The sequence below is a fragment of the Ptychodera flava genome, chromosome 15, assembly GCF_041260155.1.
Source record: "Ptychodera flava strain L36383 chromosome 15, AS_Pfla_20210202, whole genome shotgun sequence".
NCBI classification, from domain to species: domain Eukaryota; kingdom Metazoa; phylum Hemichordata; class Enteropneusta; family Ptychoderidae; genus Ptychodera; species Ptychodera flava.
In genome coordinates, this window is record NC_091942.1 from 27,531,018 (window position 1) to 27,547,964 (window position 16,947).

At 38.1% G+C, this 16,947-nt stretch overlaps 1 protein-coding gene and 1 long non-coding RNA gene across 2 annotated transcripts; both read left to right on the forward strand.

The window, feature by feature from the left end:
* The first annotated feature begins 1,931 nt into the window (after positions 1-1,931).
* LOC139151736 (5-demethoxyubiquinone hydroxylase, mitochondrial-like) lies at positions 1,932-11,020 on the forward strand. The gene is made up of 6 exons (XM_070724710.1): positions 1,932-1,997; positions 2,263-2,710; positions 6,295-6,409; positions 7,331-7,415; positions 8,321-8,444; positions 10,036-11,020. The coding sequence occupies exons 2-6, from the start codon at positions 2,474-2,476 to the stop codon at positions 10,111-10,113; spliced, it is 639 nt and encodes a 212-aa protein (XP_070580811.1). The 5' UTR covers positions 1,932-1,997; positions 2,263-2,473; the 3' UTR covers positions 10,114-11,020.
* Positions 11,021-11,326: 306 nt separating this feature from the next.
* LOC139151737 (uncharacterized) lies at positions 11,327-16,946 on the forward strand. The gene is made up of 4 exons (XR_011556483.1): positions 11,327-11,560; positions 13,361-13,616; positions 14,112-14,243; positions 14,611-16,946. It is a non-coding gene; the product is annotated as an uncharacterized lncRNA (long non-coding RNA).
* Position 16,947: the final 1 nt, after the last annotated feature.

Consider the following 16,947-nt stretch of genomic DNA (forward strand, 5'->3'; position numbering starts at 1 on the left):
TAATTGCTGTCCACATCTGAACTTTCAAATACCCTATTTGAATCAAGTACATTTGTATCAATTATCAAACACCTATAAAAGCATAAATTAAGTTAGTTTCGCATTGTAAAAATATTATTCATAGTTTTTCTCATAAACTCCAATGTATAGTGAATCAACATTTCGGTGAAATTCAAAAATCCAATTTCTTGCACACATATCAACTTTTAACCATCCTAGCCTAACTAAGTACTTAAATATGAATTATCAAACATCTATAAATACACAGATTTAGCTAGTTATGTATTGGAAAAAAATTATTTATAGTTTCCTCATAGACTCCCATGTATAGTGGATTGAAACATTTTCAGTGAAATACCAAAATCAGATTTCTTGTACACATAATATGCACCTTTAACCATCATATTCTAATGAAGTACAATTATGTAAATTATTATCCAACGCCTGTATATGCACAAGTATAGCAAGTTTTTCATTTGAAAAAAAAAATATTCACAATTTTATCATTGACTCTCAATTATAGTGGATGAACATTTTTGAAGAAATTACAAAGTCAAATTTTCTTTACACATACCAGTTGTAACAACCCCATTCCCATTAAGTACATTTATGTCAGTTATCAAATGCCTATAAATGCATAGATTTTGCTAGTTTTGTATTGAAAAAGTATAACATAGTTTTCTCATAGACTACCATGTATAGTGAATCAACATTATCAGCAGCTGATTATCAATTTAATCCAAATATCAACATTTTGTACACGTATGCTTGCGCAAAAATATTGCGATCCACCTGTAATTTCTGTCCAATCCCTTTCAGGGGTGATTTCAAAATTATAGAAAGTCAGAAGGGGAAATTTGAGACATTAACGCTTTGTGTAAAATCTCTTTTTGGATTCTTATTACCCCCCCCCCCCCGGTGTTTGTGTGTGAAGCTTTACTCAAGCAATGGGGGGGGGGGGGTGTCATGAAATTTTTGTCATCTTAAAAGGGGGTTCATCAATTTTTTGGTGCAATGGGTAGGGGGGTTCACTTATTTTGACTGATGCGCAGGAAGAATTTGCCGGTCCAACCCCGGCCATAATAACTGAACGCTCCCTTACGTGCCGAGTTTACGTACAACCGCAGGCAGCCCACACACTATTAATAAGCTTATTATTGAATCTTTCTCAGTTTTCTCTATCAGTTCCTCTCCTTTTCTTCATGCTCTGACTGATCGTAGTAAAAATAAATGACTAACCTAACCTCTTGACTCTTTATTTATTTTACACCCCATTACAAGGACGTTTATCTCTCATATACACACATCTTGTAATTAATTAGTCAACACAACTAATCCATGCTAATCCGTGGATTTATCAGGGATTTTATGGGTTGGTCAACATCGCGAAAGATAGAAAAGGTTACTATAAAACTCCTTTTTCATTTACATCTCTATCTTTCCAATGAAGTCCATCGATTAGCATAATTAGTTGTGTTGACTAATTAAGAACAAGATGTGTATATGAGAGATAAGCTTCCTTGTAATGGGTGTGTAAAATGAATAAGCTTAAAGGCGCCCTTCTCAATCCAGGTTCTCGCATTAGCAAATGTGTCAATAGCCCATTACAGTTTGTAATATTTTGTTTTCCATTGATTATTTCATCAAGTAAATAATATGTATATAAGATAAATCTGATAATTGAAGGGGGGGGGGCCTTTAAAGAGTCAAGAGGCTAGGTTAGGTTATATAACAATTTATTTTATTTACTCCGATCAGTCAGAGCATGAAGACACAGTTCCTCTATCCATAGAGGGACTGTACGAAGAAAAGCAGAGGAAATGATAGAGAAAACAGTGAGAAAAACTCAAAAATAAGCTTATTAATAGTGACTGGGCCGCCTGTGGTACAACAACAAGCAATGAGAACAAGTTGGATATTTTCCCATGAACCACTGCGGTTTCCAATATGGCTGCGCCCTGACGTCCCGAAAACAGCGTGCCGAATCGTACATTGCGGTAAAGCGGTAAAGTATATGTCAATAATTTTTTCGGTTTTAACGGCGGTTGCGCGCTGTTCTGCCCACACTTTAGTCCAGAGGATTCATGGAATATTTTTTTTACATTCTGAGTTCACCCGTTCATGCTTGGCATGGTGCAGCTTCCATCGTGTTCATTGTGATCGTATGTACTGATGTAACGCTTGATAGATATTACGAAACTTACATAAAACGATCAGGTTAGGTAACAGACGTTGTGACTCATTAAACATTTCTGTTTACAGGTTTAAATCGACTCGGGAAAGCTGAAAATTTGTTCAAGTAAATGAGTTCGAAGTATCATCCGAGGCTGTAAACTGGATTCTGGAAGAAAAACTTTCATGTGTGGTATATCGTACTTTGATTGCCAAGGTCAAGTCAACTATATATAGGATCGCCGTGGAAATATTATAAGGATCTACTTCGCCTGGAAGTAGTAGAAGAGGACCTTCTAAAATGGCACACATCCTGAAAAGAACTGCATCGATACTGTGCCCGACTTTGAGAAACAGGCTTCTAGCAAGTCCTATTACGACAGTGAGATGCATGAGCACTGAACACAGTGAACAAGGAACCAAAGAAATGCTTGACAGGATTATACGGGTGGATCACGCCGGTGAACTTGGTGCTGACCGCATCTATGCAGGTCAAATGGCAGTTTTAGGTTCTACATCAGTTGGACCTGTGATTCAGGTATGCTATAAGTAGATGTAAGTTGATTGAGTTTCAATGGTCAATCCAATCTTCAAGTTCAAGCACAGTCAACAGTACTACTACTAGTGTCTTCTAAGATTCCGCTCTGCGCCTACGCACACAGTCCATGTAGCCGACAATGAGATGCAAATGATATGCGGTTAAGGTCTCCTCGACTAACTTTCAGCTGGTTGCTCACTTTCTACTATTTTTATAGTATTTTATACAAAGGCACAGACTTATTCTCCTTCAACTTAAAACTGATATTGATTTTGTAGCCCATTCTTTACTATTTTCATAGTTTTTGGTACCCCGTAACAGACACTTCGTGTTCGTGTCGGCTACATGGACGATCTGCCGCGTAGGCGCACCCCATAGACGTGTGTACATATGTCTGAGAAGAAGAAGTCAGGAAATCAAATTGCTATAAGGACTAAGCCATGTCATCTTTGGCGTTCGATTTTATTTAGCAAGTTCACATGTAACCGTCCATCATTCCCTATCATTCTAAAAAATTCATACCTGACACTTTATCAGCTTCAAAAACGCTCGTTTCATGTGATTTTAGGCTGAATTTCACAGACACCTCGCTAAAACATATGTGTTAGCGACATTTCGGTCACCTCGTGGTGTTGGGCACCTCTAGAGTCTACTTTACTGACTTTGCTGCTGCCTACTCATGCGGGGTGACTAGAATGTTGCTCATGCTTATGTTTTGGCAAGGTGCCTTTCAAACTCGACCAAAAATTACATGAAAATTCATACCAGATACTTCACCTGCTTAAAAAATGCTCATTTCATGTGATTTTTGGCTGATTTTGGGAGACACATTGCCAAAACATAAGTGTGAGCAATGGGCAGGCGGCGCCAACGTCAATAAAGTAGAGGTGCCCAAGAGGTGACTGGAGTGTTGCTCATACTTATGTTTTGGTGAGGTGTCCATTGAATTCGGCAGAAGATCACACGATATGAGCGCTTTTGAAGCAGATTTCAGGTATGAATTTTGAGAAATGATAGAGAGCAATCAACGGTTACATGAAAAATGAACTTGCTAATTTTCACAGTAAAATCAAACACAAAAGATGACATGGCATGATCCTTATAGCCATTGGTTTCCTGACTTTCTTCTCAGGCATATGTATACACGTCTGTGGGGCGTGTAGGTGCAGAGCGGAATTTGAGAAGACAGGTGACTGTGGTTCAAGGTGACCACTGTGTCAACATTATATGGCAACTCGCAAGTTGACTTCATAAAGGCATAGAGGTAAATTATTTTACCTCCGTGATGAAGGTATATGCATTGACTTTTTTATGTCCATGGTATACATGTATACAACAGGATGTTATATAAAAGGATCAGTGACATGCTGATATCCATTCAGAAATAAATTCATGTGAATATAACCCAATCCTTTGATATTTTCTGTAGTTCATGAAGATTGGCTTTCGGTTGTTGTACGTGTATACCAAACTGTGTTGTCTGACTGAGAACTGCCATCCAAAAACGTTTTCACCTTATGTGACTTCATTCCACACCTCTTTGATTCAGAATTACCTGTGCATTTGTCCATCGTACATCTGAATAAGATGCACAGTTGTTATATCAGATATCTCCCTCAGAAACTAAGTTGCATCATACCACATGGTCCCATAGCATTTGCACCAAGACCACCTTGCACCAAAACAGTCTCATAACAAAGCCACTGGGCCCTGAGAGGCACTTTGCCCAAAAACATCTACGCTTGGCCCGCATTTCAAGAAACTGACATTGTGCCAGTTAAAGCGAGATGACAGTTATAGCTTCTACTAGCTGTACGAACATGAAACAGTGTAGGGAAACAGTTTTGTAATGGCTGAACACTCTCGCCACACTATTAATTGTGGCGCTATGATGGCATATGTGAAGACAGACACAGTCCATAGGAAGGACTGTGATGTGAATGCAGTTTTAACTGCATATTTGTTTTGTTCTTTTATTCTGCTGTTTATAGAAGAATAAAAGAATTGTGGTGGCCAAAATGTCTTGTCACATAATGTGTTCAAGTTACATTTCAAAACATTACACTGTAACCCACTTGGTGGCAATGGTAATGGAATGAGCTGATACTAGAGGTGAATTAGTGCGGGATGAGGTAGTACTCAGGACAAGGTGGTTTTAGCATGAAATGGTTTTGGATGAAGTTGTGTGGGGTACCGGCAACCTGGTTATGTTGTGAAGAGTCAGGCCCCGAAGGGAACAGATTCTACACAGAACAAATTATGTCATACCTCAGCCCTGTTCCTTCATCTAAAGCTTGGTTGCACTACAGGCACACTGCAGTGCAGAGAGACAAACACCTTGACAATGTCAGGGCATATGACTACACTAGCTGCAATAACTGTAGCCTTGATAGGCTGAGTCGTTTTGCTGTGGCCTCTGTCGTATGGCTTGCGCAATGCCCTACCAATGCTACAATTCCATCCCATACCTTGCCCACGTAAAACAGCACTGCAGATCTGCAGTGCATGCACAAGGCACACACGGGCCGGGGCTGCATTATCAGCGAATCTCGCCTTTCTGTGTGCAAATTTCACCATAAATCTGCTCCAGGATAATGTTAGAATCGTTGTAATCCCACACCGAAGGTCAACTGTACTTCTTGCAGCTGAAAATGACAGTTTAATGACTCACGCACAAAGTCAATTCAAACTTGACCGCCATCTCTACTCAACAAGTTATGGCTACAATAGCCTGTATTGCCCACTTTGAATGACCATGTACATGTAACTTATGATACATAACATTAAATTTTACTGAGTGAGGGGGATTTTGACAGAGCAACCCAGGATGTGCATGATCAGATACCATCTCAGTCATCTCAGAGGAATATCAGAAATCTGCAGTGACAATTAGATGTGTGTGATTATGTGATGTAAACTGTAGTTTTCCCAGCATACTCACATTTATGAAAGATTGGTTTCCCCTCCATACAAACATCATTCAAACATGATGTAAATTTTTGAAAAAAAAAGGTGTTGGTGGGCTAAGCAGGGTTTAGTTCCCCAAGCACGCATTTATGCAGTAGGTGAATATCCTTAATGAAAACAAAGGAACCAAAAAATGGATGCTTGTAAATACTAGTTATACTTTAATTGATTTCTACCTGTGTAAATGATGTAATGCCTTGTTACTGCCCTATGACCTCCTTCAACTCGATTCTCTTGTACTTGACCATTACAAGACTCATTGAGCAATGGAGAGATTTGAATACCTGTTGGGCATATTCACGAGGGTCACATGCTCGGCAATCACAACAAATGATATTTGCTTGGTAGTCTCATGAAGTTCAGAAAAGAAATAGCGAGCACAAATGACAGCACAAACCCTATGGCAGTTTCCTTTGTCCTACTTCGACACTGACCTACTCACTCTCACTGCTGATCTAACAGGAGTGTCTTGAAATTTGAAATTCGATAAAACAAAAGTTGCTCGCTCAGATATCCATCCTATAGTGTGGATGTCACTGAAATGAGGATTTCTCCTCTAACTGAAGAACACTATTGCGAGGGTCTTCTTTAACAACTATTTTTCTCGTTGATTACAGGAAATGTGGGATGAAGAAAAGGAACACCTGCAAAAATTTGAGGAATTGATTCCAAAGCACAGAGTGCGCCCAACATTTCTACTGCCTCTCTGGAATGTTGCTGGATTTGCTTTAGGTTAGTGTTGAGAGTGATAATTAAGCAATAAAGCACACCCAGTGACGGTATATCATGAGATTTTGACCAGTTCACAACATATATGCATGAGCGATAGCGAGTGCATATATGAAGTGAACTGGTGAAAGCTGAGTGGTATACTGTACCGTCGCTGGATGTGATTTATTGCTATTATATCATAACAGTATATTGAAATTCTGGCATTGAACGTCAAAAACTGATTTTTGCTCTTGCCTAGAGCTCGCACGTGTGCCAGCTGTGTTATCTCGCGAATACACCACGGTTCTTTTCACGTCTCGATCAATCAGATCGCTGTACTTGCACCATCAATATACTGGTATGATATAATAATAAAGAATATATCACTGAATGCTGTTGTGAAGACCATGATATTAACTTAAAGACAGACTCATATATCAAAAAATAGTTGAATAAATAATTGAAGAGTACAAAGTACCAGTACATTGTATTTTTGTGTTTCTTTAACAATTTACTTTCAAGTTGATGAAATATTAATGTGGCAGGATAGTGGTTAATTCACATAATTTTCATCTGATCTGTACAGGTTACATGTCTTGCCTCATTCCATGAATTGTTTTCTTGTGTGGCAATGTTTGCTTCAGTCTACTCAAGCAAGAGAAGTGCAGCAAATAAATGAAATATGTTTCAAAGTTCTTCATTTATAAACAAAACATGACTTCATTATGCTGCAGAGCTGGCTGAGTGCTAAAGGGAAATGTTTTTCATGTTTTCTTCCATGTGCCCACTTTGTATTAAATAAGACACAAATTTCTTTTATCTGCTATATTTTCCTTGACTTACTGAAATGATAGTGTGCATTTGACTCATAAGAGTTTCAGTGTTAGTGGGGACAGACTGAGATATCTTGCGCTAACGTTATGTTTCACATCCTTATCACAGGTGCTGGTACAGCCATGTTAGGCAAAGAAGCTGCCATGGCGTGCACTGTGGCCGTGGAAGAAGTCATTGGTGATCATTATGACAGGTAAAATATGATGTGAACATTTCTATAGATTTGAAGTTTTGCAAAATTGACCTTACTGTACAGTACTTTTTATCACTGAAGGCCCCAGTGAGTACCAGTAAAGTGTTTAAAGATCTGTTAGTGCTGAGCTGTAATTGTTGTTTCGGTGAAATTGCGTTACATTATTCTTCTTGTTGGAGATTATGTGTGTTCCTTTAGTTTTTGAAATTAGGGATACTTTTTTGACATTTTGTAATTATTTGTACCCTAATCACCTGAGCGCCATGACTGTGTACTGTATGTTGCCTCAAGCATTATTGAGAAGTTACATACGAAAATTTCATCAGAAAAAACTTCTCATGTAAATCAAAAAACAATTACACAGGGACAGAAAATGTGCTATATTTATTACTTCATGCTGCTGTCACCTACGTGATATGAAATGTCATCAATAAGACTTTGGGTGATAGAACTAATGGCTGTCACACTACAGCTGTTTGTGCCTTCGGGAAAGTTCAATCCAGTGTTATGTTATACTAGTGTACATGAAGCTACTCAAACAAAACTAAAGTATCTAAATTTTTATTGCTATTTTTAGAAGACAAACATGATTATGAAAAGAAATAATCATGTTAATTGTTATCATGTAATGATGTTAATGGTCACTGATTTGTTAATAGGTGTTGTATTTTGTAAAGCATAATCTTCACCTGCCCTTTGTACCAATAACAAGATACAGGGTTTGCATGTTTTGTTGACATTTTGAGGATGAAATCTGATCCTCCAATTTTCTTTGAGTAGTAAATTAGGCCAATCTGTGATGCATGTACATCGCACACACAGTTATGACAGCCATCGTCTGTTTACGTCATTTTACCTGGATCACATTGTATACATCGTGTTTTTTTTTACTTTCCCTTGCACAGTCAACTGAGAGAACTTTACAAAGATGATCCAGAAAAGCACAAAGAATTACTGGATGTTATCAAGAAGTTTAGGGATGATGAACTCGGACATCTAGATACTGGAATGCAGCATGATGCGGAACAGGTAAGTATTGCTCATTGGGAGACAAGAGATGACCTGAGGCCCTATTTGAATGTTAGAAATTTCGATTTTTTGAAGTTTTTTCTGAAGCATCTAATGCATTAACATTTATGTATCAACGAGCACTGTTGTTCCAAGTTATGCAAACAAATTCACATGGCTACATGTAGTAATGTGAAACTAGCACTCTCTGCCTGTGAAAATTTGTGTCATTCCATGGTTTTCTGCTACCTTTGACCTCCAGCATCATTCACATGTTTTAAAACATTCAACATTTTGATTACTAGAACTTACATAGGAAGCAAAAATCGTGGGCAAGCATGGTATTATCTACTATTATCTGTGTCTTTCAGATTTGCTTGAAAATATATGGAAATTTGTACAAAATCACAAAACTTTCTTAAAGCTGATGTTTACTTTTGTTTTCAAACAAAATCACCAAAATGTTTAAAATGATATTACACGTTCATCAGATGAATTGTTGCTAAGCAATTGGAATCCTTTCGTATTGCCTCAAGATATGCAAATTGATGCTAGTGACAGGAATTGCATATTTACATCCCAAGGACTGAACACTTCATAGTCTGGAGTTAAATGTTGACATGCACAGTGACGTGAATAGACAGAGAGTGAGGACAATGATGTTTACTTTCTAAGAATCATAGGGCATTAATACGTGACAGAATTCACAGCAGATGTATCCAATGCCTGGCAGAAAAATTTATGACTTTGGACTAGTTAGCTCACATTTGGTGTACCAATGTGAGGTTATCGTATAAGCTGAATCAGTTCATTTGCATCTGATTTGCATGTCTGTATGTCTGTATATTTGTTGGTATGTGCGGATGTATGTCCGTCACACACAAAGGCTCCCATACCACCAGAGCTACCATCTCAGTATTTGGTGTACAGGTAGATGCAGGGGTTGAGATGTGAATTTGTTCAAATGAACACATCAGTGTCAAAAATGTGCAAATGAGGTAAGAAAAAGTGAAATCCTGCAAATGTGCAGGAGGCACGCCAGTGATCGAGAGACAGCAGGCCAACTCACTGATCTTGACTCATTTCCTGTCATTGTTTATGAACTGTTACATATTAACAGACCAGCTGCAACCATAGACAGTAGATGGGGAGACCGTCTATACTAAACTAAGAGGGGCTTGTTTCTGCTATGCATGTTGCTAAAGTTGACCTCCAGTACCTAAAGTTAGACCTTAATTACTTGTCATTCTTGTTTTTCTGGTTTAAATATTTCTTGTTGTTTTTCGGTTGTACTGTGCAGAAATAATTGTCATAACATCAACGTAGAATTTCTCTCCACTGAACAGATAGAAACAATATTTATTGTTGATCATTGGTAACCCATACTGGTATATACCAATTCTGATCAAATTTGAGCGACACCGTATAATTGCGTATATTTTTTTATTACTTTTAATGATAATTACTATGTACATGTACCTTGGGATTTATTTGTTGAATTCCTCTTGGATGGAACATTCTCCATGAAAGCTGACAGTTGTGAAGGAAATAATTGATAAACTTGTCAATCAAGATAACTGTGGTTGTTAACAAAGTGTCTTCTCTTTTTCAGGCTCCCTTATACTCGGCACTCAGCAACTTTATCAAACTAGGCTGCAAGGGAGCTATCTGGATTACAGAAAGAGTGTAGTGTGTTTCTGCTGTAGCTGAGAAGAATGGTGGATTGGCTTTGTATGGATGTGATGTCTTCTACGGTGTCAGATAACATACGTTTGACTCAGAGCCTATCAGAGATTTTGTAGGCATCGTGAAGTGCAAAGGGTTATCATGTGATACCTTGTGCAGTAGCCAGTTTGATTGAACTTTAGCTTGCTTTGTGCAGGTTCTCTCTTGGATAGAAATCATGCAAAGTAAATGATTTCCTTGTTTTGCTAAGAACAGTTATGCATTTAGCCCCTGACTTTGTTGATGAGTTGCCTGCGTTTAACATTTGGATTGTCCAAGCATATGATAAATTTGACTGTTGCATAGTGTATGCTTGTTACAAGCATGAAGGGTAGCATAACTAAGTGCAGAGGCATACCGTACCTTGTTGTTAACTTAGGACAATGTTCTGTGACCTTCCTAAGGATTCTGTGAAGTGCTTGATTTAAATTCAATGGTCATGCAATAATTCATTTTAATTTTATTGTACTCATAAATGTATTGCTCTTTATGAGTACATTCTTTAACAAATTGGCAGACTACTCCTCCAATCATCATGTTGTATTTTCTAAATATGCTGTTGTAAATTCAAGCATACAGTTATATCAAATGTAATAAAAGTATACCAATTATCTTACTTGTAGTGAAACCAGAGTCGTGCATTTTGATGTATGTGTTGTCATTCAGTTAGCACTAAATGACATTTTGAATAGAACTTAAATTGAACTTTAATCCCAATGTAGCCTTGTGTAAATTTACCTGCTTGAAAAAAAGCTGGATTAAAGGTTTGACTGCCTGTAATTCAGTGTCATCGTCCTCCTTGCTGTAAAGGCGATGACCCCTCTACACATATACATATTAAAACCCAGGATGCTGGCTTATGTCACACATAACTCATACACGTACAGTGATTTTATTGAGTGTTGCTATGCAGAAGGGAAGCTTGACCCGGATGAAATACTAATTTGCTGTCAGTGATATCAATACTTCTTAATAATGATTTATTACTTTTATTTATTACGGAAAGAATATCATGTTTTTAAACTAATTACTCCTACTTCGCCTGTGCATAGACGGTAGAAGCGAGACTACTGTCTAAGCTCAGACCATTCATGGAAATACAACAGTGAAGGAACCTTCCGTGCGCAGCGCAGTCATATTGTACTGCACTGCATGGTACGGTGTAGTCTCGGTTACCCAGACTCCTCTGCGCTACCGGCGAGAAGAGAGTCTGGGGAAATGCTATGGTACGGTTTGTAACACAAAATGGCCGCTGACAGAATTACGGACAGACGCTGATTGGCTTATCCGTCAGTATGACCCTGGGTCACTGCAACTCGACTGAAAACATGGAGACGAACATCGATGGAGACCGATCGAACGCTGCAATTGAAGCGTCTTTGACCTCGTACGATATATCATACACGTCAAAGGTGGGAATTTCTCGTTCTATTTGGTCTAGTTAATCACCACATAGTTTAATTTCTCAAAATGCTAGCTCTTTTGCCATACTTCATCCTCTCGTTGCCACACAAATGAATAGTTGTACTCTTAGTAGGGTGACCGGACGATTTTTAAAACTGAAATTTTTTGCCAAAATCTTGATGGCACCTGTTGAAAGTGTTGGTACAAAGTCCAAATCTGAAAAAATAATTTGGCTAATTAGCATGATCACAATTTGGCAGCCTCTGGAAAATCAAAGTTTCCAAACTCTTTCCCTGAGAATATTGTAATGAGGAATAATGAGATAATATGACCAAAAATCGGATCAAATATTGTTAAAATGGCTCAAAGATGACTAACTGTACAATAATGAGTCTGGTGAAAGATGCATTGATAGTTTCCAAATTATTTCTGTGAGAATATTGTATGGGTTGATGAGTCTCAGTGAAAGAAAATGGAAGATTGTCCTCACGCTGACCTTTGTGTTTACAGTATCATGGATACAAGCCATTGTTTCTGGTCAGAGACAGGTGCGCACCGGTGAAAAAGCACGTTGTTCAAGTACGGCACTATTGCGAACTTTACTTCCTGCTTTGGAAAAACCGTGGGCGCTAATTTGCGCTGCATAGCTGAGCTATTTTAGGGCACAAAACAAGTAGAAAAATATCTAAGGTACAATTTGCCCGCATGGCCATTCCTTCCCTCCTGGAAAATGATGCCAAAAGTCATAGCCGTTTCAAAGTAAAGATTTCGTCAGCAGTTTCTCGGAAGGAAAAAAAAAACCTTTTTACGAATTTTTTGCACTTATCTTGACTTCCTAGTCTTCACAACATTCACTGTGAAATGCAACTGTTTCCGTTCACGCGATCTCTCATAGTGACCATTCGCGTGCGAGGAGACGACTTCCAAGATGGCGTCCCGTCTGACGTTTGTTGACAAAATGTGTTCACGTCATTACCTTGTTCACAGACATAAATGTGCACAACTGTTGCATACTTACGGTGAATTTGTACAATTTATCACTACCTGGGTCCCCCTTTATGCCTTCGATTTCGAGCATTCACTCTCAGAAAACTTGTGTCAGCCCCATTGTAGGATGGAGGGCCTCTCGTCCGGTCACCCTACTAGTAGTGTACGTTTTCTCGAGGGTCTCTGGTTGTACAGACTCAGACAGGCATTTGAAACTGAATCAGTTGCTTAAGATTACCATATCTTGATACCTATAGCGTAGCTGCAATGATTGCAGGGGTCGCTCGTCTGGACTTTGTACGCGACCCCAAGGTCGCGTACAAAGTCAATCCAGACGACCCCCCCTTACAATCATTGCAGCTACCAGGTCGCGTACAAAGTCAATCCAGACGAGCAACCTCCGCTACAATCATTGAGGTTACCCATACCCATACATATTATCGAGCGGAGAAAACCGTGCCAATCACATTGTATTTGACACTGTTCAGAGTTATTTTAAAAATAAAGCTTTAGCTGCAAAAATCATTTTTCATAAGTAGATATGTGCACAACCCCATGTCCAAAAAATCACTTCAATTATTGCTGCTATATTGTTGTTGTTGTTGTTTTGTGTGTGTGTGTGTAAGCATAGACCCTGGAGCAAAGGATCCAGGGTCTATAGTGTAAGTAAGAGAGCCAGAAAAACAAAGTGACAATACTTGAAGCCTCAAGAATCCTGTCTACGGTACATTGATGACTTTTTTATCAATCTTGTGCTTTCAGAACTAAACACAGAGCCTATTAAAACCTTGTTGTATTTTTTTATAATACATTTCCATCAGGATAAACAAGTGGAGTGCTTAAAGCATCTAGTGAATGGCAGTGAGTCATGGCAGTATTGCTGACGGCTATTGAAAACGATCATCTATGCTTTGTTACTGAACATACCAAATGAATATTACAACAATCCTCTGATGAACCACAAGGTTGTTGTGATCTCACCGCTGGTGTCCCTTATGGCTGACCAGGTGCAGCGTCTCAACATAATGGGAGTTAGGGCAGTACAGCTGAGTGAACACGAACAAGGCTCTATGACAGGTTTGTTTATATGCTCATGTATGATTCCATTTTTTGATTTGTAAAATGTATGGTAATGTCAAATAAACCATATCACCTATCTTTAAGAATGCTGCAACTATCTATCAACTAATCTATCATCAAGACTTGTGGGACCATATGTTATTTAAAACCTACTACCTTGATGTATTTAATAGAAACTGAACTGCATTACTTTTATGAAATATTATATCGTCATAAGTGTTTTCATGCATACCATATAGCTGGCATATAATAATATGACTCTAAACTTTCTCAGACATGTACAGTTATATTGTCAAGCACTGACCATGGTGTGGTGTACATGTAAGGGTGTGCAAAACAGTTATTATCAAATGCAGTATCAACTATTGAAGGGCAAAATGCAAAACTAAATACGATTTGACATTTCATTCTATAAATAACGTGTATTTTCCCTATATGACATATTTGACTACAGTCTTCATAAATACAGTATCACATATTTTTCATTCACAGATAGAGATAGTGCCATCATGCTACTCAGTCCAGAAATTCTATTTAGTGGTAATTGCAGAAATCATCTATGCCAATCAAAGTACAGAGACACCTTTCCATAGTTGTCGATGAAGCACACTGTGTTGTTCAGTGGTATGTGTAAATAACGTGTATATAAAAATATATGTCACATTTGTGTGTGTATACATAGTATAAATTATTCAGTTTTACTTCAAAACTTTTATCACATTGAATGTCTGAGTGAGGAATGTAGCTGCCATCAGATTTTTCAGTATTTTAAAGAAATATTGTATAATGCTAAAATCACCAATTTTGCATGACAATTGAGTGAACTGGCAATGATAATTATCATATTCAGCACAATAAAGAAAACACTTAAATTTGAAAATTATTTTGAAATATTGCTAATCCTGCTGAGATAGAGATGACCACACACAGCTTTTATGATCTCCCACTCTTAAAAATGTTGACATGTCTATTTTTATTTTTACTTGTACAGGGGTAAAATACTATGCTCGCATTGGCGAACTACAGAGTCTTCTTCCAAGAGCTAACATGGTAGCACTCACTGTAACAGCAACTCCAGATCTGAAATAAAGAAAATGTTATGCATGGAAAAATGTGAGCTGGTGAGATGTGATCTTGACCGCCACAATATATTCTACCAAACAATACAGGCTCCAACATCAATTGCTGACACATTCTCTTGGCTTTTGAATCTCTGAGATGCATAATTTCTGCAGAAATATCAAATCTTGTGCTTATTTGTACAAGTATTTTATCATTGAATTAAATGATAAATCATGGATTGGGCATCAACATTTCAGAATGCACTGTTTACCATGTACCACCACTCCACACCAGTGAAAACATGATTGGTTGAAAATTATTCAGCAAGACTGAATCTAAGTTGAGAGTATCATAGCTACTATGCATTCAGTATGGGAGTGGATGCCCCTGATGTCAACATGTCCATTCGTTGTGGAAGCCTCTAGATCCTTTGAAGGCTTTGTACAGGAATCAGACATTGCTATGGACAATATGACTGTGGGGAATGCCCTATACGTTCTGGTTTGATCGCAGAGAGACTTAACAATGAGGAACTGTGTGCAGCTGCTAAGGATGCCGAACAACAGGAGCACCTGATTAATAGTATTACTGAGGAACAACAACGGATCATCAAACAAGAATTTACTACATATAGAGATTCAATGTCTCAGGGTTTGATTTCATCAATAGTAATGACTGGGTTGACTGATGCTGTCATTTCTGATATTGTAGACAATATTCCTTACATTCATTGTAAGGAAGATAGACTCATAGAGTTTGTCTCTGATTCATGCATTGCCTCAGTGGTGTGGAAAATCATTAGTGAAAAATTAGAGTGAAACTATTAGGATTTACATACAACTTAACATACTTGCATTCAGAAAAGTGTCATGGTTTTCAATATGTCTAGGCTGAACAAGATCAGGAATGCTGGACTTAGAGGGCTGTAGAGCAAAAGGATTGGTGTTAGGCTAGCTGCATGAGAAAACGAGAGCTACAGATTCTACCCATGTCCCATGTGAAAGTACCTACAAGCTGTACTCTAAGCAAACAGAATTCCATTTGTGCCTCTACATGTTTTTTCTCCGGCTCCTGTCTCATTTTCTCGGCTTACTTAGTGTTCAGACCATATTTAGTACCTACCCTAAAAAGTGTCTTACTGTAAGTACATGTAGATCCAACAGGCGCAAAGAAGAGTAAATCAAAAATTAACTGGTCGATGTCCATTAATCCATTCACACATTGCCATCTTGGCTTGCCCTGTGATGATGAATGGACATCGACAGACAGCAGCAGAACTTTCGATTTACTTTGCAGTGCTCCAGTTGGATCTACAACAGCAAGACTGTTTTGTCAGGGTAGGTACTAAATTTGGTCTGAATGTGAAAAAGCAAAGAAAATAAGACCAGAGCGGGTGAAAAACATGCAGAGGTCCGAACGGAATTCCGTTCGCTTAGAATATGTACTTTCGCATAGGTAGGATCTGTAGCACTTTTTTTCCGGTACAACCCACGAGAGCTATGACTGCAGCTATCTTTAGCCCAGGGGAAAAAAAATTCTTGTTCATCAGATTTTTTGCGCCAAGCTTCAGAAGCGGCTAGCAATTTTTTTTTCCAAACCAGCAAAATCTACCAGTAATTTCACCAGTAATGATAACCTGGTCAAGATTTTGCAACACTCTTCAATAACAGAGTGAATTGCGTGCAGGAGTGCAGCAGAATAAACGTGTATGAAACACAAATGGTGGATACAAGCAATAGTTGTGCAGATCCACTAAGGGGCAGGCTTCAAAAGCCACCTAGTAAACAAAAAATTTCAAAAACATAAAATTCCAAACCTGCAAAAGTAGAAGTGGCGATTGGGATGAACAATTTATTTTTTCTTGGCCTTACTGTGTAGTTTGAGTTATATTCAAACGAAAATATTCAAAGCAATTTCAATTTTGCTTGGTCTTCCCAGTGTATTGTGATTTGCCCACTGTATAGTGATCTCAGAGTCCAATATTTATCCAAATACTATTACAAACTACCTACAGAGCAAAGGTTTCTTTACTGTTACTAAACCAGAATGAGACAGTCATTCAAGTCTATATGTCATGCTTTCGAAAGGTCAAACTTTGAATTTGAATGAGTATCATGAGAACTACTGTGTGTTTTGTTACAGGCAGTATTATGCGATTTGATGATTTTGCTCCCTCCATACCTGAACTTCATTATGTGACATGTATACTTTTGGGCTGGTGGCCTCCAATATTGTAATAAAAGTTAATGATTGATTTACACACAAC